The sequence below is a fragment of the Manacus candei genome, unplaced genomic scaffold (genome assembly GCF_025592945.1).
Source record: "Manacus candei isolate 608988 ecotype Guabito, Panama unplaced genomic scaffold, ASM2559294v1 h1tg000086l, whole genome shotgun sequence".
Taxonomy (NCBI): Eukaryota; Metazoa; Chordata; class Aves; order Passeriformes; family Pipridae; genus Manacus; species Manacus candei.
This window is the reverse complement of record NW_026138134.1, coordinates 6,846,970-6,869,290: the sequence shown is the minus strand read 5'-3', so window position 1 is coordinate 6,869,290 and position 22,321 is coordinate 6,846,970. Positions and strand designations below refer to the sequence as shown.

At 48.9% G+C, this 22,321-nt stretch overlaps 1 protein-coding gene across 5 annotated transcripts in view; it reads right to left on the bottom strand.

The window, feature by feature from the left end:
• The window catches only part of SIK3 (SIK family kinase 3), a 73,978-nt gene that overhangs the window by 32,340 nt on the left and 19,317 nt on the right, over positions 1–22,321 (bottom strand). For all 5 annotated transcript variants that reach the window (XM_051812527.1, XM_051812529.1, XM_051812531.1 and 2 more), the window contains exons 2-3: positions 4,515–4,631; positions 2,186–2,249 (exon numbers count right to left, since the gene is read on the bottom strand). In XM_051812527.1, the coding sequence (XP_051668487.1) occupies positions 2,186–2,249; positions 4,515–4,556 (106 nt within the window). In that variant the 5' untranslated portion in view covers positions 4,557–4,631. The remainder of the gene's footprint in view (positions 1–2,185; positions 2,250–4,514; positions 4,632–22,321) is intronic.

Genomic DNA, 22,321 nt, shown 5'->3' with positions numbered 1-22,321 from the left:
GACAACCATGGCTGTCAGTCTCCTTCCCTTTCTGCAGATCAGCACCACAGTTTAAAGTCTAGGTCATGCAGGTGTTAGGATACAACCAAAAAAAAAGATAAAAAAGACTCAGCACAGGCCCATTTCCCAAAGGATATCCTGGTGCCCAGCAAGGGACACAGTGACAGCGGCTGCACTGTTCATACACACCTCACACACCATCTCTGCAGCACATCCAGCATTCCCAAGAAGCCCCCCTGCCATAAGAGGGACAGACACTGTGCTGAGGGCCCTGCAGGGAGGTTTTACCCAGCAGGTGAGCCCCAGCTGAGCGAGCGGGCGCAGACCAGCCCACGCTGCCGTCAACCTTCACGACACGAGGACACGAGATCCTTCAGTGCTGGAGATGTAAGGACTGCAAGGAAACCTTCCCAAAATGGGCTCCTGTTTCCTCCCTGCAAATTGCTTCCGCTGTTAGAACAAAGTCTTAATGGCTCCTCAGGAAACTCTGAATACAAAAAGCTGAGACTTGAGTTTCCCCCTCTCTGCTCTCGCACCGAGGGCAGTGCCCGAAACTCCTCAACACCGGGTAGAGGGGCACGATCTCCTGGCTCTGCTCTGGAGAAACCTCAGCTATTACAGAGCTGGCTGCTCCCAGCTATCAACAAGGAGAAAATGCTGGGCAGCAACATGGAAATTAGCCATGCTAATGAGCTGAATTTACTACAGCAGAAAATCTTTCAGAAGGCAATTAGGTTTTCACTTCGACTCATGCAGAAGGCTATTTTTGTAACCAAAGAATTCATTCCAAGTTTGTATATGAGCTTGCACATAGTTCTGGATTTAAAAAAAGATGAGCCCATCTCTGCCAAATTCAACAGAAGAGGGAGAAAAAGTAAAAAGGGGGTTTATACTTTTCTGTGGTGATCCACACACAAGTGAACTCCAGCACACATGCAGGTGATTTCGTGCACACTGGAAGGGGAATTTCACAAGCCACTGGAACTGCTCAGTGTGCCCAGCACCATGATTCATGTTTGAATAAACCACTGCAAGACTCAGCAGGAGAAAGTCAGTTCTTCACCGGGCAATCCACACTTGCCCAACATCAGCTGCCACTTGCTTCCCCTTTGGCTGTCACCTCCTCGGGCAGAAATCCAAAGGACATGGGCAATGTTGAGATGGAGCCATGACAACCATCCACAGAGGTACTGGGGAACTGGTAGCAGATAACAGTTACTGGAAACCAGCACTTTTCAGCTCTTATTTTCCTTAATTTGGGGCTTCCCTTGCTTCACTAAAAGCTTTGTCTTTTACTGCAACTCAGCTTCTCCTCCAGCAAAGTGAGAAGTGAAATCAAAAGTGAATCTTCTGCAATGACTGAAGAGGACAGGGGGAGAGTTCCCACAAAGCTGACAGTGAGTGACTGTCCTCACTCCCTTGTCTGAACCCAGCTCACCTCAAGCACATGGATTTTCCCCCTTTTCAGAGGCTCATACTGGCAAAACCAGGCCAGAATCTTGCAAAATTTTGACTCTGTCACCCAGCACAAAATTCCAGTGTGTAAGTAAATTCCTATTTCTACAAGCTTTATTATTGGTCACCAAACAAATTAATAAATCAGTCAGTAGTTCTTGCAGTTGTGCTGCACAGACACTTTTTTTCCTTTCAAGAACAGCTCCTGTGGTCAAGAAAGCTCAGCCAAAAGACTCTTAGACAATGGTGTTTGGAAGGGATGTAACTGATGCTTGCTAAGATAACACCAGATATCAAAGAGAAAAGACAAGACATGGTTTTGAGCACAGAACACTCCAGAACCACACAACTGCCTGTTTCTTTGAAAGCTACCAACACACACCAACAGTTCCACTATGATCAATGAGGTTCATATAACTTGCTGGGAAGCAAAGTATTCAGCAACACTAAAATCCGACTGGATAACTATTTCCAACACCTTTAATCCCAAAGTCAGCACAAAAGAGGAGCAGCACCACCTGTCAGTGAAACCCAAAGAAGAAACAGAGGTTATGGGGATTATTTTTCCATCAAGTTGCTCTCATTTATTCCTTTACTCCTCTTGTCAATGGAAAGTTTGCAGGCTGAAGGGCACCTCTCAGCTGAAACAGGAGAGTGTGGCAGCTATTTTCAGTTTACTGTAGTTGACCAAGTGCATTATCTGATTAAAGAATGCAATAAATGTACTTACCAAATATTTCCCCTCCACTGGCATACTCTGTCACCAGATAAATCATCCTCTCCGTCTCCATAACCTGCACACAAGGACAGAGAAGTGACACATAAGGAGACTGCTGAGTGCAGCAGGAAATGGATCTAACCCAACTTTATTCTTCTTTATTCTTCCTCTCACACACGTAGCTGCTTTCATCACATCCAAACTGTGACCTTCCCCTTGCTTTACAGAACCACGTGAAGGAATGGACTGGAATTGGGGAAAGCAAGAATGAAACAGCAGGTTTCAAACACTAAATCTGTAACTACGCACAACACTTCACCTGCACCTTCCTCCTCCTCCTCCATTTGTCTTCCCTTTAGCATTTGCTCCCTGGTCTTGTTGTGTTCCAGCAGCCTGGGAGACTTCTCAGGGCTGCTACCACCAAACCAGTTCACCTGTCTGGTTGCTCAGGCCACTGCAGGCACTAAAACAACCATCACAGTCTCGCCAAAGGGGGGAACATTCACTGAATCTGTGACTTCCCAATGAGTCAAGAGCTGTTAGAATTGAACCAGAGCTCAGGCTTTGCTGGAGGGAGTCCCCCCCCTGCAGTCAGGTAACACCCTGCTTTCAGCAGCTTTTAACACATTTTTCAGAGTCTGTTAGTACATTTGGGGTGCTTTCCAAAGCTTGATACAATTTATTTAGCAGCTCTGTCAATGGAAAAACACCTGGTGTTTCAGTTCAGGACCACACTGTAGCACCCTCCCGTGCCAGGCCCAGCAGGGTAATTTCAGTACTCCAGGGTGTTTGGAAACATTTTGACTTTGTTTTGGCTGTTCTCTGCTTCAAAAAAAAGTGAAAGTTCCCCTTCTGACATGAAATGGACTGTTATCCCCACAGAGAAGGCAAGCACTGAGAGCCCAGCACCGCCTGTTCTTCCTGGGAATTAGGGTTGAACACGTAAACTTCATTTTTTCCAAAATCTGAGCTTGATCCAGACAAGTGCAGCTGCTTCAACAGCTGGATCCCCCTTATTCTGGATGTTAAAACATGAGTATAGCAAAGATGAACCTCAGTTCTGCTCCACTGTCACAGGACAGGATATACAGCCCCACTTAATGATCCTACTTGTCCGGAAAACTCTTAGGTAGATTTTTAAGCACATTTCTGTTTCCAGACAGAATCTCTCATATTATACACAACTGTCATTTATAGACAACTCTTCTTTTTCACTTAACATCTTTTAAGTCTTACAAGCTCAAGAAAACACGATTTTTCAACTCAACATTCCTGATGCAAAGATGTGACAGGGTCTGAATTCCCAACTCCAAGTTTCAGTAGTTTTTATCTAAAAATAAATGCCAGTGAAAGTACCAAGAAAGATATGCCAGATGAAAGAGACTCCACAGCAGGGACTCTTCTCTCACCTTACCAAAGCCAAGCCACAAGTGTCACCTGTTCAGTATCACATCAAAACCTTTAGATGGAATAAAACGGGCTGAAAAAGGTTTTTTGGCTAAAAAAAATAAAAAAAAAAGGTTTGAGGCATCAGTTTGCAAAGCAGCATTCCCTGAGTACCTTCAAAAACACTGCAGTTCTGCAGGGCCTGCTGTGAGCATCTCACATGTGGTTTGGCCAAGGCAGCTAAACATTAACCTGTCACTTCTGCTCAGTTTTAACCCTTTGGAGTCCAAATAAATACTCATGTCCCTCAGGCACAGACGAGGAGCAGACCCCTCTGTTCCTCTGCTCGTGTGATGCCTGTTGCACCTTCCTCACTGTTCTATTGGATGGTGCAGCAGGAGGGGCATCACCAGATACCTGCGTAAAGGGCAGCACATGGATTCTGCCTCTGGGGCGTTTGTTTGCAGACAAGAAACGTCAAACAAGCTGCACAAAAAGTCTGCAAACAATATTCCCAAGTGGGTCTGCAGCCAGCATTGATCCCCTTCCAGGAAAGGGCTGAGTACACCAGCAGGTCCTGGGGGCCACAGGGAGCTGGGCAGGGAGAGGACAGCAGGGCAGCTCAGTCCTGCTCCAGGGTGAGATTTACTCCCTCCCTTAACTGAGAAAGGGAACCCGCATCCGGTTTCCACTGGGAAACTGAGAAGCACACAATGGCCATAAACAAGTGGCAAGAGGCCAGCCCACAGCGGAAGCACCATGTCCCAGAAAAGAGAAGGATTAGCCACACTTTCCCCCTGCCCCTCCAATCCAAGTACTCCAAGACCTTGAAAACATAAAGGACTTTCCCAGTTTCAGGCAGGAGGAAAGGAGGGATAACACTGGAGAAAGTGCTACTACAGAGTGTAAAGCTCTAGGGCCAAGGGATGGAAAGCCCACCTCAGAGTGCTCCTACCTGGTACAACCTGATGATATGTGGGTGGCAAAGCATCTTCATGATCTGGACTTCTCTAAATATCTTCTTCAGGTTCTCTTCATCCAGCTGAGTCTTATCAATGATCTTTATTGCAACCTACCAGAGGGGAAACAAAAGAGAAGTTACTGACCCAGCTGCATCATCCACACACCAGCTCACTGCACCAGGGCTGATAAAACCCAGCAGGGATGGAAATGGGAGGTGGTGTCAGGCTTCTAACAATTGAGGTATTTATTTATCTGTTTGAAACCAGAAGTGCTCTGTAACGCTACACTAGGGGAGTTTAAACAAGCCTAAGTGCTTCCAGTCAGCTGCTCTCCAGCCTCCAACACTTCCTTGCTTCTTTTCCCTCCACCTTCCCAGAGCTGGCAGCTCCCAGTTCCTTTGGGCATCAGAATCCAAATGGGGAGACACTTCTGTGCCAAGCACTATCTCACCTCGAGTCCACTCTAAGCAAGCACCTCGTTTCATCCACAGGCACACAGTAAGGGAGGGAATCTTTTCTGGAATGATGGGATGAGCAGGGGAGAAAAGGCAGAGTGAAACCTTGCTGGAGCAAACAGCTGAGAGAAAAAGCTACTCTGCCTGGCAGAGGAACATCTGCCCTGCTGCTTCTAAATCAAATTTCAGCCTTAAGTATCTTCCTCCCCACCATGAAACACCCGTGCAGGCGAGCAGCCCCAGCCTGCCAGCCGAGTGCGGGATTTGTGGGATGAATTACCATCCCCCAGCAGGTTTTCTTGCTCAGAGATGGCTCTCCCTGGGAAAAGAACCGCTTTTACAAATCTCCTGGTTGCTTTGCTCGAGCCTAATTTACACATGTCCTGCCCAGGAAGGCTGCAGGATCATGCAAAGGCCTGGGGAAGGGCATGCAAAGCAGCACCGCCGTGAAAACCGCTGAGGATGCACAGCCAGGAAGATCCGACACAGGAGCCCAAAGCCCAAATACAGAAATGCTCAAACTGTACCAGGACAAGTGCTCCGTGCACAGCAACATGCCAGGACCGTGGGCACAAACCCACAGGGGCACACAGCCCAAACACACGTCCCTCTCCTAGTGCCAAGCCCAAGTGCAGGGCTAAAGGGCTCTCACAGGCACGGTGCTACTTGGAGAAAAACCACCAAAGGACACTTTAAGGGAATCTTTATTTAAGGGAACAATCTGAGGCACATGAAAATTAAGCTCCACATTTTATGATCAAATCCCTGCCAGGGCAACAACCGCCCTGCATGTGAGCAGAACTCCAGCAGAATCCCAAAAAGGCACCCAAGCACAATAAGCTGTTTCTTTCATTTGAAACCTTCGATTCAGAGCGCAGGAACGGCTCCAGGAGCCTTCCAAGTCACTGAGCATGCTTCCTTACAGCGGGAGCGGGAGCTGGACGGCGGCCAGGTCTGGCACTCGGCGCTGGGAGCTGCTGGCAGGAGCGGGGCTGGAGCCCAGGCACAAGGTGAAACGGCAGCCCCGGCCCCACGGGGGCTGCCAGGCACTAAAGGGGCTGTGATTAACGGGGCTGTGATTAACGGGGCTGTGATTAACGGGGTGCTGAGCCGGGCCCCGCTGGCAGAGCTCAGCGCGTGGCTCCTCGGCCGCGGGGTCGGCAGAGCTGCGCTGCCACAGCTCCAAGGACAACGCTCAGGAGTGGGCTGGAAAAGTTAGAAGAGAGCCAGAGGGGGATTGGGAAGCACTCCCCACACGCTTTTCACCAAGGATTTTCCTGCAAGAACGGGCTTTTGTGAAGTTTAAACATAAATATACATAAAAGCTAAGAGACATTGCCACGAAGAGCGAAGCCAAGATGTCTACCCGGAGACATGAGTCATTTTCAGGCCCAAATACGCCAATGAAAATCCACAGATCTGGAGTATTCCTAAGCTCCTTACTCATTTCCCACCTCTATATTTGCTCTAAGGAAATCTCATTTCCCAGCTTAATTATATGGCTTGAGTTGACACTCTCAGCCAAGTTCAAGGTATGCAGAGCACCTGATCGCACCCAACTCGGTCAGTAGGGCCAGACACAACACAACTGAACTACTCTGGTTCTCTCTGATAACAGGGGTAGGGAGAACCAGGCTGTCACCTCTGCTGTCACCTCCCCTGTCACCTCCTGACGCTGCGGGATTTCCACGTGGTGTGCTGAAAACTCCACACCCACAAGACACACAGTACCTGGATCAGCAGCAAAGGAACACAAACAGCAGCCAGGAGATGTGAAGGATCTTATCCCAAGCTCAGCCAAGCAAACCCAAACCCAAACCCATCCTCAGCAGTTACACGGAGGAGAGACCTGGTGTTTCCAAAGGGGTTTCTTCCAAATGTTTTCATTCCATCCAAATGCCTCTGGCAACTGACGTAACGTAAAAGGCAGAAGTCTCCTGAAAAATCCTGGGGAAACCACCTTGTGCTCCCGTTTCAGGAAGTGCAGAGCTTCCTCACGGCCGTTTGAGGGTGGAAGTAGGAAATCCCCTCCGTGCTCCGTGGAAGGGAAAGGAAAGGCAGGGAATTTCAGGGCTGGGGAGCCGTGTTCCACCCGGGGCGCCGCAGAGGAGCTGCACTTGGTTTGTTCCAGAGGTTTGCTTTGGATTCCTTTGGAGAATTGCTTTTTTTCCAGAGGGAAGGAGTGGTTTAAAGGCTTTCCAGAACAGACCAAGTTGGTTTCTCCATTCCTGCATTTCTCAGCTGGCAAATGTTCTCCCTTCCCTCGAAAGATGATTTGAAATTTCAACAGAAGAGAGACTGGCTGAAGTCCTTGGGTCGGACCAGCCACACTGACTCCATCTAAAACTCAGTCACAGGGAACAGCTGCAATGGATCCAGCCCTTTACTTATTTATGTATTTATTGGAGATTATATATTGAGGAAAAACAATCAAACAAAAGGATCTTTAATATCTTCAAGGGGACAATCTGAAGCACACGAAAATTAGCTTTCATATTTTATGAAAAAATCCTTGCCTTGCCTCCAAATATAAAAAATATTTATTTAGTAAGGAAAGTGCCTGCTTTCCTTCCTCTGGGAAAGTCCTCCCTGCCTGGGCCTCCTGACCAGGAAAGAGCCCTATGACTGCACAAAGTCCTCATCCTCCCAGCCATCCTTGCAGGTCATGAACACAATTTGGCAAGTTTTGGTTGCAGTTCTTCCTGCTGCTGCCAGTCACTAAACCACCTCACCCCAGGACCAAGCATCAAGCACACAAACACTCCAACCAAAGGAACACAAGCATTTATGGCCCCACTAGAAGCAGTGTTCTGTATTTATTCAAAAAGAATCAGTTTCAGGTAGTTGAAATACTAAAATAAACCCCAAACCCAAAAATCAAGTGCATTCCCTCATGCTTACAAACATCACATAACATAGAGAGCGAGCAAGACTAAACATCATTAAATAAAGCACAAATCCAGCTACAAGTAGAAGTGGAAGAAAACCATGATCTAAATTCTTAAACAATGAAATACTCTAAAAAAGGAGTCTGAGAAATTAACTATTCTTTTATCAGAAGTTAATGAAGCTTACAGGCAGAAGGATAAATGCCAAGCCTGGAGCATGCATGCTGCTACCAATTAACAAAATGTTCCCTCCACTTCTAAACAGCTCATTTATTCCTTCTGGGATCCAACTAAAACTTACACTAGTAATTTGAGGAAAGAATTGTTATTTGGAAGGAATGACAAGTTGCTAAAAACAATTGGTAGAGGGCAGGTAAGGTGTTCAAACTGACACCTGTAGGTTGCTGTGGAGGCCCCGCTCTTTGGAGCCAGGTGGCTTTTGTCCATTGTTTTTCCAGATTTTTCTTCTCCTGGTGCACTTCAGCTGAACACTGCTCCGTATTTTTGTGATCCTAAAGCTGTGCTGAGTATGTGTGCACGCCAGGCAAAAGCCTTGTGAGATGGAGTGGGAATTTCAACCCCATGAAAGCAAAAGTGGTGGTTGGGAAAAGGAAGGAGAGGTACCAAAACTCCGGAAGGCCAAAAGGGAGCACGGAGTTATCCCTGATATCAGCATGTCCCACTGCATCCCACGGGAAGTCAGAAGGGACAGAAGGTACACTTCAGGCCAAAACAGCAAGTTGCCTTCAGTGTACCCAAAATGCTCAGAGATATGAACTCAGGCTGCCCCTCTGCCCTGAGCACTGACCATTTCCTTCAGCCCAGTGAGTGGAGTTTTGGCAATTCCTGCTCTCAGACACACAGGGTTCTCCTAAAATTCCCAAAGTATAACTACAAACATTATAAATTCTTAAATTGCCCCAAGATACCAGATTTTCCAATCTGGCAGCCACCAGAGCTAAAGATCATGCCAAGGTGAGGAGCTCCTAAATGAAGCACAAGGTTTGGAATTGGAGAGAAAACCAACTTGCAGGAGTTAATATTTAGGATGTTTCTCAGTTGAGCGTGGTTAATAATCTGACAGACTTCCTTGAAACTGTACTGCTCTGCCAACAAGAAGGGAAATTAACTGCTGGTTGCCCAGGCAGATGGGCAGGTGGAGGTCAGGGTGGCACAGGGGCAGGGAGAGGACAGGCACCCTGCTCTGAGCTGCTCCAGCCCCTTGGAAGGCTCTGACAGGGAAAGAGGTGGAAGCACAGTCTGTTTTCAGTGGAAATGAGCCATGGAACAGTGCATGCTTCCTTTTTCTTCTGTGCTGTGAACAAAGGAACAAGCTCGAGATCCTGGCCTGGGCAAACATCTACTCCTTCATGCCATGCATCTGCATAGATCTAATTATAACTGTAATTCAGCTATAATTAAACTTTCCTGCATGAATGATCATTCCATAAAGAAGGCACCTTTTCCATTGCAGTTCAGCTGTTTCTGTAGCAGTGACAATCACAAAACCCCACTTCTTTCAGGAGGAGCCCATGTGCCCTGTCTGAGCAGTGACTGCTACAGAAGTGGAATTGTGGCAGTGGCATTCCCTAAGTCAGCACGGATCTCCTCCATGGGACGGGAGCCAACAGATGGCACCGGCAAACTGACTGCACTGAGAAACTCAGCATGTTCATTTGGGAGCAAACATCTCCTAGAACTGTTCTGAGGAGTCCTCCTGCTCCACATTCCTCTCGGGAAGCCCTCAGTAAACACTCACTGGATGTCTTCTGCTGTGGATGGACGTGTCCCTGCAGCTCAGCTCCCATGTCACTCTGAGGACACGTGGCAGAGCACAGCCCCACGAGGAGCTGTCACCACAGAGGGTCCTTGGACTGATAAATGGATAAGCCTGGAAAAGGCTCATCCCCCTGAATTCCTCTACATTTGCAGTTATGTCAGCTGAGGAGCCCTCTCCTCTCTGTCCACCACAGCTACAGCCTTCCTGGGCTGACAGCATGAGCTGTCACAGGGGCTGACAGGGAACAACTTCCCTTCCCAGTTGCTCCTGCCTGCCAGAAACACTTGGGAAGCTCAGGAATAGGGCCTGTTTAGATTAAGCAGCTGCTGGAGGGGTAAGAATCACTCCCATAAGCAGATACTGAAGCCACACAGGACCTTCAGGAGAACTCCAGAAGCAGAGAGCAGAACTAAGACACTGAAGGGGGGAAAAAGAGGAATAAGGAACTATATACTGGAGATGATATGCAGATTAGTAGAGGCACTCAGCTGGCATATGGACACAGGGCTGTGATAAAATCACAGTGTGAACTCCAGGCTCCTGCGGGCCGTGCCCCTTTTCGGGAGCTCAGTCGGATGGATGTCACCCCACAGCATGGATGTCACCCCACAGCATGGATGTCACCCCACAGCATGGATGTCACCCCACAGCAGCGCCGCGGTTCCGTACGGACAGTCGCTTGGCAGAGGCACATGTTTTTCAGGCAAGCTGTCAGCACAAGCCTGCTGGTGTGTTTGGGGTCACTAAAAGTGAGCTCTCTACATGCAAATAGGCAATTTGTACAATTTTCAGTCGTAAGAAAGTGCTCGGCAAAAAGGAGGCCCTGACACTGCAGACACCCAGACTGCTCCTGGCAAGCTCATGGGCAGAACAGGGGCACCTCCTCCTCAGAATTAACTAACCAGCAGGACCCACCTAACTAAAAGTGATACAGCAAATAAAACTAGGCCACTCTGCAGCAAAATCAGTGGCTTTTGGAGGTGGCACAAATGCAAATATTGGCAGCAACTGAAAGCAGGAAACTGTGGACGAAGATGTGCACAGAGAAGCTGCATTTGCTCAGGAAGGAAGTTCTCACCTTGTCCACATCCCTCTGCACAATCAATGCAGGGACTTGTGTCTTGCACAGGGTGAAGAAAATACTGATGGTGTTATGAGAAAAGTCAATACATCCAAATCCTCTTGGCCTGCTGCAATGTTAATACCTGGCTTGTGTGAGCGCTGTGCTCTGCCATGACCTCTCCTTGTCCCGGGGGGAACAGAACTGGGATTTCAGTGACCAAAGCACAAACCCCACATTTACATTTACAGCTCAGTGAACCAGCTCCACCCAGGTCAGAAAATCTCATCATTTCATGGCATGTATGACAGCCTACAAACCTCACAGCCAGAGGACACTCATCTACAGCATCCTCAAGGAGCTCAGCCTTTACCCATGCTGACAACCAACAGACCAATTCCTCCTTTTCCAGTCCTGGAAACCACCAAACCACCACACAGCAGCTGCAGCTTCTCTTTACACACAGAAGCCACCAAACAGGCACAAGAGGTGAGTGCCCTGCCTGAAACTCGCTGCTCACAACAGGACCCTCAGTGCCAGTTCAATGATGATTTAATCCCAAAAGCAAATTCTTTCTGTTCCTCTTCTGGAAGTTGCAAGGGATGACAGGTAAGCTCTGGCATGTTCAGCCACAGTAAGGGAGAAATTTTGCTCTGCAAGCCATGAGCAACCTTGGTTGCATTGCTAGAGCTGGGCTTCCTGTGCTCTCCTCCACCTGCCACCCTCACCTGGCATCCCAGGGCACAAACCCTTCTGCAGAGCTTCTCATCATTTCATCACCTGGGGCAACAGCAGGAAACAACACAGACACTCGAGTTACCTCCCCTGGCTGACAGACACTGCACCAGAGCACTCTGAACAGCATCAAGGGCACTGGGATTGCAGGAAAAGGCAAGGGAATGGGAGCTGGAGATGCCCATTAGATAAACAAACCATTTCCGTGCATGAAGAACCTCCCGCTGCAAACGGGAGGTGCTGTGAGGGTGATTCCATGAATTATCACCTCAGGCTGCAAACACAGACCTGGGAAGAGGCTGAGCAGAGGGACAGGACACAGTACTCCACACAGAGCTGCTGCTGCTTGGCTGGGAAGAGCATGTCCAGGATGTACGGAATCACTGCATATCCCCACAAAACCCGATGGCTGCTCAGCGATTCCCTGGGGCTCCAGGCTGACCAGCAATCCAGGGGACCGAGCAGTGACCAAGGAGCTCAGCTGGCCACAGCTTAGCACAGGAATCCCTTAAGCTACACCACATCTACCTCCAGCCTTTATCCTTCTTAATGACAAGATTTCCAGAGCTTTTTAGAGTTCTGGTCAGACACTGAATCTCCCAGTGCCAGCCACTGCTGCCTCTTCCTTCTTGGCTACAGCCAGAGACTACCTGGGATTGAGCTGAAGGCAGAGCAAGTCTCAGCAAACCAGACTGCAGGTAGCCACACCTAACCACCTCAAACACAGATATGGTAGAGCCACACCACTCCTGTCTCCTAAATTCCACTGGGTTCACGCTGCATTACAACTGACCTCTCCATCTTTTCATTTCACACTCTGTTACAGGAGAAAACCCCTCCAGCTCCAACAGCTTGAGCTGACATTTGTGCCAGTAATTTGTTTTTAGTTCAGAAGCCTTATAAAATTCCAGTAATGCTTTCCAGATGCAAGGCTGAGAACTTCACAGGAGTCAGAATGTGAACTAGAGGTGGTATGGAAAATTATTTATTTGATTGAGGGAGGAGAGCAAACCACACCCACAAATGCCAGCCTACAGTGAGTACTGGTACACTGAAATACATCCACATGTCCATCCACAGACAGCAGGCCTGGGCTGTCACTTAATAACACTCCTTCATACCTTGACTACAAATGCAGAATATCTAAAAATCAGTATTAAAATTAGCTTAAGCCAAAGGGAAAGAAACTGAAGTAAAACCCAGATAAAGACCCCTTTCCCCCTCACAACTCTTCCTTCCCTTCTTTACCTCTTTTTTCTGTCTCAAGACCTTTTGATCTGAACAGTGTCTTTATGGCAGAGATGGAGACTTCACAAACCCTCAGAGCCTTTCTGTGGCACAGACTGAGCTCTCCCAAGCCTGTGCTTGCTCTAATCAGCTCACAAAGCTCAGGTGCACATCAGGCCCCTCTCTGGTCACATCTAACCCATGTGCAAGTGTAACATGTCATACAGACCCCAAAAGAGAAAGCAGCTCCTGCTTGCAGCACTAGCAGTGTCCCTGTAGGAATTCCAGAGGATCCATCAGGGCAGTTCTGAGTGGAAGGAAGGAAGGCTCAGCCATGAACGTGGCTGTGGTGCAGCCCTATGATCTGCTGACAGTCTGCAGCGCTACCTCCATGGCTTCCATGCAAATTAAAAGCAATCTTGGCACTCACTACACAAAGACTGCACTTGCTAATTAAAACCGGTTTTTGAATGACCTTAAACCAGAGCAGAACCTCATGGAGGTGCATTTAAATGGATGCAAACCAGTTAACCAACAAATGCCACCTGAAAAAGCAGATCCCGGTCACGTAAGCTCCACTGTTCCGAGGAGCTCAGATGCAGGTGCTCTGACAGCAGATGGGAACGCTGCAGTTCTGCCTAGGCCTGACTGGACTCCTGCTGGAGCTACAGCTTGGCCTCCCACCCACCTGTAGGCAAGCAGAGCCAAGAGGCAAATCAAAATCTGGGAGGACACTTGCCCACCCTGGTCCCCTTTCAGTCCAGGTCACGCCATTCAAACCACTTCCTTAATTGTTCTCCACTCAGTTCAGCAGCTGAACTGAGGCACTGCAACCTAAACATCCCATAAAAACAAATAAAATTCGGTTTACCAACAACTTGAGTACCCATTTGTCAATATTAGGACAGGAGAAGTTTGTTGTGCATGGCAACTGACATCCCTGCAGGCATCTGATCCCAGCACCTCCCAAGATTGCCTCTGTGCCATTTACAGAATTATTTACAGAATTACAGAATCACTGAGGTTAGAAAAGACCTCCAAGATCATCGAGTCCAACCTTTGAACAGACACCCCCCTGTCAACCAGCCCAGAGCACTGAGTGCCATGTCCAGTCTTTTCTTGGGCACCTCCAGGGATGGGGACTCCACCACCTCCCTGGACAGTCCCTTCCAATGCCTGACCACTCTTCTCGTGAAGAAATTCTTCCTGATGTCCAATCTAAACCTCCCCTGGTGCAACTTGAGGCTGTGTCCTCTCATCCTGTCCCTTGTTCCCTGCGAGAAGAGGCCAATCCCCACCTTACTATGACCTTTCAGGTAGTTGTTGGGAGCAACAAGGTACTTCCTGAGGCTCCTTTTTTCCAGGCTGACCCCTCAGCTGCTCCTCACAGGACTGACTCTCCAGACCCTTCCAGAGCTCCATTCCCTTCTCTGGACACGCTCAACGTCTTTCTTGCAGTGACAGGCTGACAAAGAGCCAGCGCTGCCAAAACTGGAAGACCCACCAGTGCCCAGAGAATCGTTTTCCTCACCCACCTGTTCTCCAAGGGGCCCATTTCCCACCCTGCTACTGCTCCTGCCTGCAGCCAGAGCTGGAGGAAACCCTACGGGGCTGTTACTTGTGGGCGCTGCTCGAGCAACACCGGCCTCGGAGAGAGTTGCTTAGCAGCAGAGTTTTGGAAATGTAGTCGCATGCAGGAAGAAATCTGTCACAGCAGGAGACGCATCAGGAATGCTGCACGGCAGGGCCACGGCTCCTGCTGCAAACTGAGCCCCAGTGGAGACCTTCCCTCGGAGCAGAGGGGCTGCAAGGCACGGAGTAGCCTTGTCTGAGGGAAGGGCCCAGCTCAAACAGCAGTCCAAGTCTTTACAAAGCTGCCAGGATATTGCAGCAAGCAGGTTTTGAAAGTGTTACTGAAAGTTCCCTGGATTGTCATTTTGCTCTAATTCAGTCACGACCTAAAAATGCAAGTGATGAGGAAAAATAGAGCATTTCAGGTACAGAGCGTCCAGCCGGAGCCAGGTCTGAATTACTGGATTAGAAAATAACAAAAGCTCAGAAGTGAGGAAATTTAGAAGCTGGTGTGCATGAAGTGATGTGTTAAGAACATACTGTACGTCAGGGTGTGAACATTTTTAAGCAATGCTTATAATGCAAAGAACACTACTGGGACTGAGAGGAGAGGGAATACCTTAACCTCACTCCTGTCAAACAGGTACAGAGCAGCCAGCACTGGGACACCACAACAGGTCTCTCAACAAGAGTAGCTATTCTTTAATGACAAAAAACAGCTGGTTTTTAATGACAAAACCAACACACACAGCAAGAGCACCTCTGGCTTGGTTCCCCAGCCTGCTGTGCACCACAGAAATCCAGCTGCTGTAAACTGTTATCAGGAAAAACACCTGGCACCACACCAGGACGTGCAGCAGAATTACAGATTCACTTAGGTTGGAAAAGACCTCCAAGATCATCGAGTCCAACCTGTGACTGATCACCCCTTGTCCCCCAGTCCAGAGCACTCAGTGCCACAGCCAGTCCTTCCTTGGACACCTCCAGGGATGGGGACTCCACCACCTCCCTGGGCAGCCCCTTCCAGTGCCTGACCACCCTTTCCAGGAAGAAATTTCTCTTGATGTCCAGCCTGAACCTCCCCTGGCACAGCCTGAGGCTACATCCTCTTGTCCTGTTGCTTGTTGCCTGTGAGAAGCCGCCAGAGCCACCGGGAGCATTTGCACTGGCTTCCAGTTTATTTCCCGAGGCTCTGCAAGGGTTAAAGCAAAGGACTTCTGGAAGATATTAAGCACTGATGTCTTGGCTTCCCTTCTGCAAACAGCAACAAGCTCCAGAGGAATCTGTCATCCCATATAACAATCCCTTTCACTCAGCCTCAGTGGCCTGTTCCCTTCTCCTCGCCACAGCCCGAGCAGTGGCTCCGTGCTGGGCTCTCACACTGGATCCTGCCCACATTCCAGGGAGGAGGCCAGGCTCTGCATACACAGGACCTCTAATGTGCACTTAGATTCAGAAGTGTAATAGCTCCTGGTTAAAAAAGAAGGCTGTAGAAACGTTAAATATCACACTGGGATCACCACAGTACCACAGAAAATCAAAAGCGACGGATAAGATGGAAGGAATCACTGTTCCTCTTCGTCTGTCACCAGGTCCATTTGGGAATATGGTATTCTAGGCTCTGAAACAGACTTGCACAGATATTTTTCTAACCCTGTAAGCATTGGGTCTTTTCTATACCAAAGTGAAACCAGTGGGATATTCAAAATAAACTATAAGCAACAGCCATGCACTTGCAGATAAGGAATTTTTTCCCAATATCTAAGATTTCAGATACATCCAGTGCCTCCATGTGCATCATCCTGCTGTCAGCAGGGACTGCAAACACTGCTCCCTCACCAGCATCTCTTGAACCACAATCAGGATGTGACAGTGTCACCTTTATTTCTGGGATTGTTTTTAAGGTGCCAATCCCAATAACACTATGGGATATGGAGCACACTGGGCGGGAAGGGGACGAGATTTTGCCAGGAAAGCCAAGGATAAAGTGAAACGCCCGATGTAGATGATGCACTCAGGAATTTTCGAGGCTGCTTTTGCAGCGGGAGCCTTTGTGCAGTGTGCCAGGATCAGATGGCAGTTTCTATGGGAACAAACAAGCAGTGGCCCCGTCACAAGATGTCTTGTAAATGGCACTTTGGTGCAGCTCAGCATGGAACATCCCCCCTGCTCAGCAGGGCCAGGGCAGCCCAGGGATGGGGTTGGGATCAATACCCACGGCTTTGCAAGTCTGTACCAGCCAACAGGACTCGTGTAAATCAGTGGCACCAACCCAGCCCAGCCAGAAGACACTCACCTCTGGGAAAGGTACAGCAATCTGGAGATTAAAAACATGAGGGTTCAGCACTTCTTACCTTCCAAACCAGATGTTAGAGCTCATGACCACTCACCCTCACCCCCCCTGAAAAGCATCCCCAGCATCTACAGGCTGAACTTGAACCCCTGATGAAGGACCTGAGTCTCAGGGAAGTTTTCCATGCTGCAGTGTAGCCTGGCAAAGATGTTCCAGGTTGGGTTACCAGCTGAGAAGGCAGAAATATAACAATACACACAAAGTATTTTCAAATACAAAGCCTACACAGTCATTACATTCAACATTTTGAGCCCAGTCTTTGTGTGCACATAAGGCTCTGGAAGGCTATAGTTCACCTCTCAGATTCTCCATCACTAATGGTGTTTGCTGTGTGCCACAAAACCCAGTCACTTGAGCCTGTGTTTGGCTCCAAATGGAACAGAAACGATCAAAGCAGTGAGACACAATTTTTTTAGTTCTAAACATCAGAATTTTCATCAGTCACAAGACTTCAGCAGAAAGCAATTTTCTTCTCAAAACCACTGCCTCTATTTACCATTCCCATTCCCACCCCTTAAGTTAATTAAAAATCCTTCAATTAACTGATTTAGGGAGGGTTAATGTTACTGTCAGGAAGACCGGTTCCCCTGGGCCTGAAAACAACTGTGGCTGCCTCCAGCCCCTGATTACGCAGAGCATTTTCAGACTCAAAGGTTTCAGAATATCACCACCCCTCACTCCAGAATTGTTATGAAATGAAGTGGAAATTTTTAGAAAGAAAAGCCAAAAGTGAAACTTAAAGGAACGCAGCCTTCAACACGTTAACCCTCAACAACCCAGATAAAACACATCCAAGCCATGGAGAGCCCCTTCCTCACCCTCATCCTACATGGGTTTTGCAGGAGAAGCAAAACAAACCATGCCAAATTTACCCCCAGTGAGGTGGGAGAGCCACTGGCTGTCCCCAGCCTGCTGCTCTCAGCAGAGTTTATAATACCACAAAGGAAGATGCAAGGTTGGCAACCTGGCTGATCATAAAGTCTGGCTTAAAATAAACTGATGTTCTACAGTGGTATTTCCACTGAAGGGTGAGGAGGGAATACCTGAATAAAGTCAGGAATTTCCTCACTTTCAACAAGTGAAAAGCTCGAAGCCTGCTGAGGATAAAACACCCTTGTAGTTATTTCCACTAAGACTGTCCAGTGATGTCACAACACAAGGCCTGCCTCTTAGAGCTTCAGAAAGCTTCTGCTCCCCCCCAAAACCACAAAGATTTGCTTAAAATTTGAATTTGTTTCATAACAAAGCCAGCTTGACAGAAGAATCTTCCACAGCAGTAACTGCACAGACCAACTTGTTAGAGAATCACCTTTCACTTGGGCGCAGAACTGGATTGCAACACTAGAGAAGCCTACAAGGCACTTCCAACAAGAGTATCTGATTTCCCTTATCAGCAGAAATGACTTAAACCCACAGATAACAGTGCTCAGGAGCTGAAAACCTACTTCAAAGCCAAAGCATGATACAGCCCCGGGCTCTCAGGGCCCTGTGGCACAGCATGGTGTGAACAAAAGGGTGCCCAGACGGACACTGCTGTGGGACTTGGGACCAGAGGCTGCCAAAGCCCCCCAGGAACCTGCCTCACATGCAGGGCAGAGACCTGTGACAGATCCTGGGTGTCACTCCATGGCAGAGGATGGATCTCATGCTCATGATTCACTTTCTCTGCAAGCTGCAGCACAGCACAGCTCTGAGGAGGGAATTCAGGTGAGGAGGGGCAATGGGAGCTTCCCACTAATCACCCCCGCCAAGCCTCTGCCTTCCAAATGTCACACACGGCCATTAGCCCCAGGTTGGTGACAGCACGTGGCAAAGGGCCAGAAATCAAACAGCAACGGGTGTCACTCTTATCCCTGCTGCTCCATCCATGCAAATCAAACTGATTCCAACAGGCAGCACCAAGGGCTCGGGTGCCCGAAGAGTTCTGAGAGGGATTCTGCCCTGGGCACCCTCAGGGCTCACAAGTAACCATGGCTGTCACCAGCTCCAAAACTTAAAGCAGGAGACAATGGAGTATTTTTGGAGCACAGACACTGCTATTTTGAAAGCACTTCAGTGCTGTAGTACCCAAATTCTAATTGTGGCTGCTGCTTTGCTTTGCCACCGTAAATCCTGTTCCGAGGGAGTAAGACAGCAGCCAATACATGAGCGTAGGCATTGCACAACTGGGCTTCTACAAGCACTTGGTGTGAAGAATAATGTTCTTAAAAGATTTAATTTCTAGGGAATGTTTAAATACTGAAGAGTAAACACTGAGTCAGAGACATGCACTAAATACAGGTAAATGCAGCAGGGGCACGTGGAAGCAAAGCCGCAGCCTGGAATTCTCTCAATGCCTCTCCTTGTACGTGGGAAATTCAGGGCCCACAGAGGACAAAGCCTCTTTTATATATGCAGAAACTGCAAGAAAACAAAAACCAAACAAATACAGCCACCCTACAGATCCGTTTGGGGGTCTTAAACCAAGTCTGCAGCACACAACTTCACGTGTCTGAATTTTGGGTATTTGAGCCACTTCACACATATAAAGCAGGTCAGACAGCTCATGGGATGCCAGAGTAACAGCAGCACAGAGTAGACAAGTCCGTGACCACTGCAAACATCTGGGGAACCACTGTGCAACTTTGGGAGGCGACTCAGTGACTCTCAGCAGCACTGCTCCCTTCCACACACGTGCACCAGGCTCAAAATACATCGCTTTTCCCCTGTCACAGTATTTCCTATTTATTCCAAGCAGCAGGTCAGGACTCATTGCACCAGGACACTGACCAGACATTCCCATTTGCTTTCAGTAGACTGAAAACATTTACCTTCCCAAGCACAAACTGATGTGCTACTAAATCATTCTACTTAGCCTAGACCTTAGAGGGGCACGTAAAAGCAAAAGAACTATAGATTAAGGCAACTCTCCAGTTCAAACAGCCACAGAACAGGGGTGTGTTTTCCTTGACCGTACAGCACAGGGATAACAGGCATTTTCTGATCCCAAACTACCCTTCCCAAAGTGCAGCAGCAGGAACTAAAGCTGTTTGGCAGCATCCAGCACGAACCAGGAGCGCGGAGCTTCCGAGCGCGTCACGGCTTTTGTTAACCCCCTCACACAGCTCAGCTGCTCCTGCAGAACCAACCCCGTGAGCTGTGGCAGGAGCAGAAGGCAGATGGGAGCTCATAAAATCTCTGTGACTTCAGAAACAACACGGGTCAGTCCCAGTCAGGGGTTTCCCTGCCAACACCTTTCCCTGCCCAGAACCTGCACATCCCTGCCCTACTCCATGTCCCAACAAAGCTCAAACTGCTCTCAGCCAAGGGATTTTTACCTCCTTAGAAAGAAAAAGGGACCACAGATAGTTCTCTGCAAACTTGGCAGGCCATGTGGGAACTGATACAGCCAGGGTGGGCAAGCTGGAGCCAGGAGAACAGTTTTGGCTTCTAAACTAGAAGTCTGAGAAATTGGAAGTGGCGCTCCATTTGTTTAAATTACCTTCTGAAACCATGCTCCATATGTGGGAATAAACAGTCACTCTGGTAGCCCTAAACACTACCAGGAGTAAATTGTTCCAAGATGCACATCTGCACTTCCCAAAGATCAGACAGAGGGGCTGCCAAGGCAGGGCTTCATTTCCCTTAGAGGACTTTTGTTGTTGTTTTCAGAGCTCTTAATTGAAAATGGCAGCCCAGAAAGGTGCTATGCATGGAACAGACCATCATCACTCCTGTCTCATCAAATAAAGGGCTCAGTCTGTCCTGCTGCCTTGGAATCACAGAATTGTTTAGGCTGGAAAAGCCCCTAAGATCAGTCCAGTGACACTGCCAAGGCCACCACTAAACCATGTTCCCAAGTGCCACATCTACACAGCTTTTAAGACCCTCCAGGGATGGTGACTCCACCACTGCCCTGGACAGTCTGTTCCAGTGTTGGACCAGTCTTTCTATGAAAAAGCTTTCCTAATATCCAGTCTAAACCTCCCCTGGCTCAACTTGAAGCCGTTTCCTCTTGTCCTGTCACTTGTTCCCTGGGAGCAGAGCCTGACCCCCACCTGGCTCCACCCTCCCATCAGGGAGTTGGAGAGAGTGAGAAGGTCCTCCCCGAGCCCCTTTTACTCCAGGCTGAGCCCCCCCAGCATCTTCAGCCACTTCTCATCAGACTTGTGCTCTTGACCCTTCTTTGGACTTGCTCCAACATCTCAGTGCCACTTGGAAAGCAGTTTTCTGTATTCCTGCACATCCACAAAACACAACAAAATTGCAAGTACAGATGCAAGCTTTGAAGTGATCCTTTCTTATCATGAGGATGGCCGGAGTCCCATCTTGAGGGCAGGATCTCCCTTCTGAAGGGAGCTGCTCCAGCCTTACGGACACGAAGCCAGCGCGGGGCAGGTTTTTTACACCCAGTTTTTTACGTGGCCCCTGAGCTCCAGCACTTGAGAGCCCTCAGCCCTGGGCTGTACAGTCAGAGGGGACTTCAGCCAGGAGCTCATACTGTACGGCTATCGGATGACATGCCCAGTAAAACAAGCTGCCTGCCTTCTAAACCTGGAGTATCACAAGACCACTACATAAATGTCAGGCCCGGGAGCTCACCAGTGATCACAGCACAGCACACACAGAGCCCTGGGCAGCACTGCCCCACTCCCCTGCTCAGCAGCCAAGACACAGGATATGCCCCAAGACCTGCAGTAATTAAGCACAGAACTTCTGTAACAGGCCTTAGTTTTGCAGTTCTGCTTATCTGGGGATGTGCACATGGGTCAGGGCACGTCCAGAACGCATTGTTGCCACTGGAGTACCTGAGCACAAGAGCTAAGGAGTTATTTAACAAGCAATTCACCAGCTTTGGGCAAAAGGTTGATTGCAGCTGTACAAGAAAGCATGGAAAAGTGCAGCAATCCAAACACTACCTTATTCACACTTGGTATCGACATTCACCAAAACTTTTCCTTGCTTTTGTGTCTGGAGAAGGGAATGGAGCTGGGGAAGGGTCTGGAAAGTGAGTCCCATGAGGAGCACCTGAGGGAGTTGAGGGGGCTCAGCCTGGAGAAAAGGAGGCTCAGAGGGGACCTTCTGGCTCTGCAACTCCCTGACAGGAGGGGGGAGCTGGGGGGGGTTCAGGCTCTGTTCCCAGGGAACAAGGGACAGGAGGAGAGGGAACGGCCTCCAGCTGTGCCAGGGGAGGTTCGGGCTGGAGATCAGGAGGAATTTCTCCATGGAAGGGGTGGTCAGGCACTGGAAGGGGCTGCCCAGGGAGGTGGTGGAGTCCCCATCCCTGGAGGTGTCCAAGGAAGGACTGGATGTGGCACTCAGTGCTCTGGGCTGGGGGACAAGGTGGGGATGGGGCACAGGTTGGACTCGGTGAACTTGGAGGTTTTTTCCAACCTCAAGGATTCTGGGAAATATTGACTGCTTGGCCTCAGGGAGCTGATTTACACCTTAACTGCGCTCTTCACCTCTTCGGCATTTTTAACCATCCAAGACTCCTGCAACTGCTGGAATGCCAGAGAAAATGGTGATGGTTGAAGGAAAAAAAATAGACCTTTGGGCTGCACAGAGGTTCCCAAGCCCCAACCCTGGCTGCAGAGCCGTCCATGGGAGCTGTGCAGCTCTGCTGAGTGCACACTGAACCAATTACACAGGAGCCTCCCAAGACCCACACAACCTCGGGAGCTATCACATTATAGATCCTTATGTAAGGCACAGTGACGTAAATCCAGGCTCCCTTGACACACGGAGGGT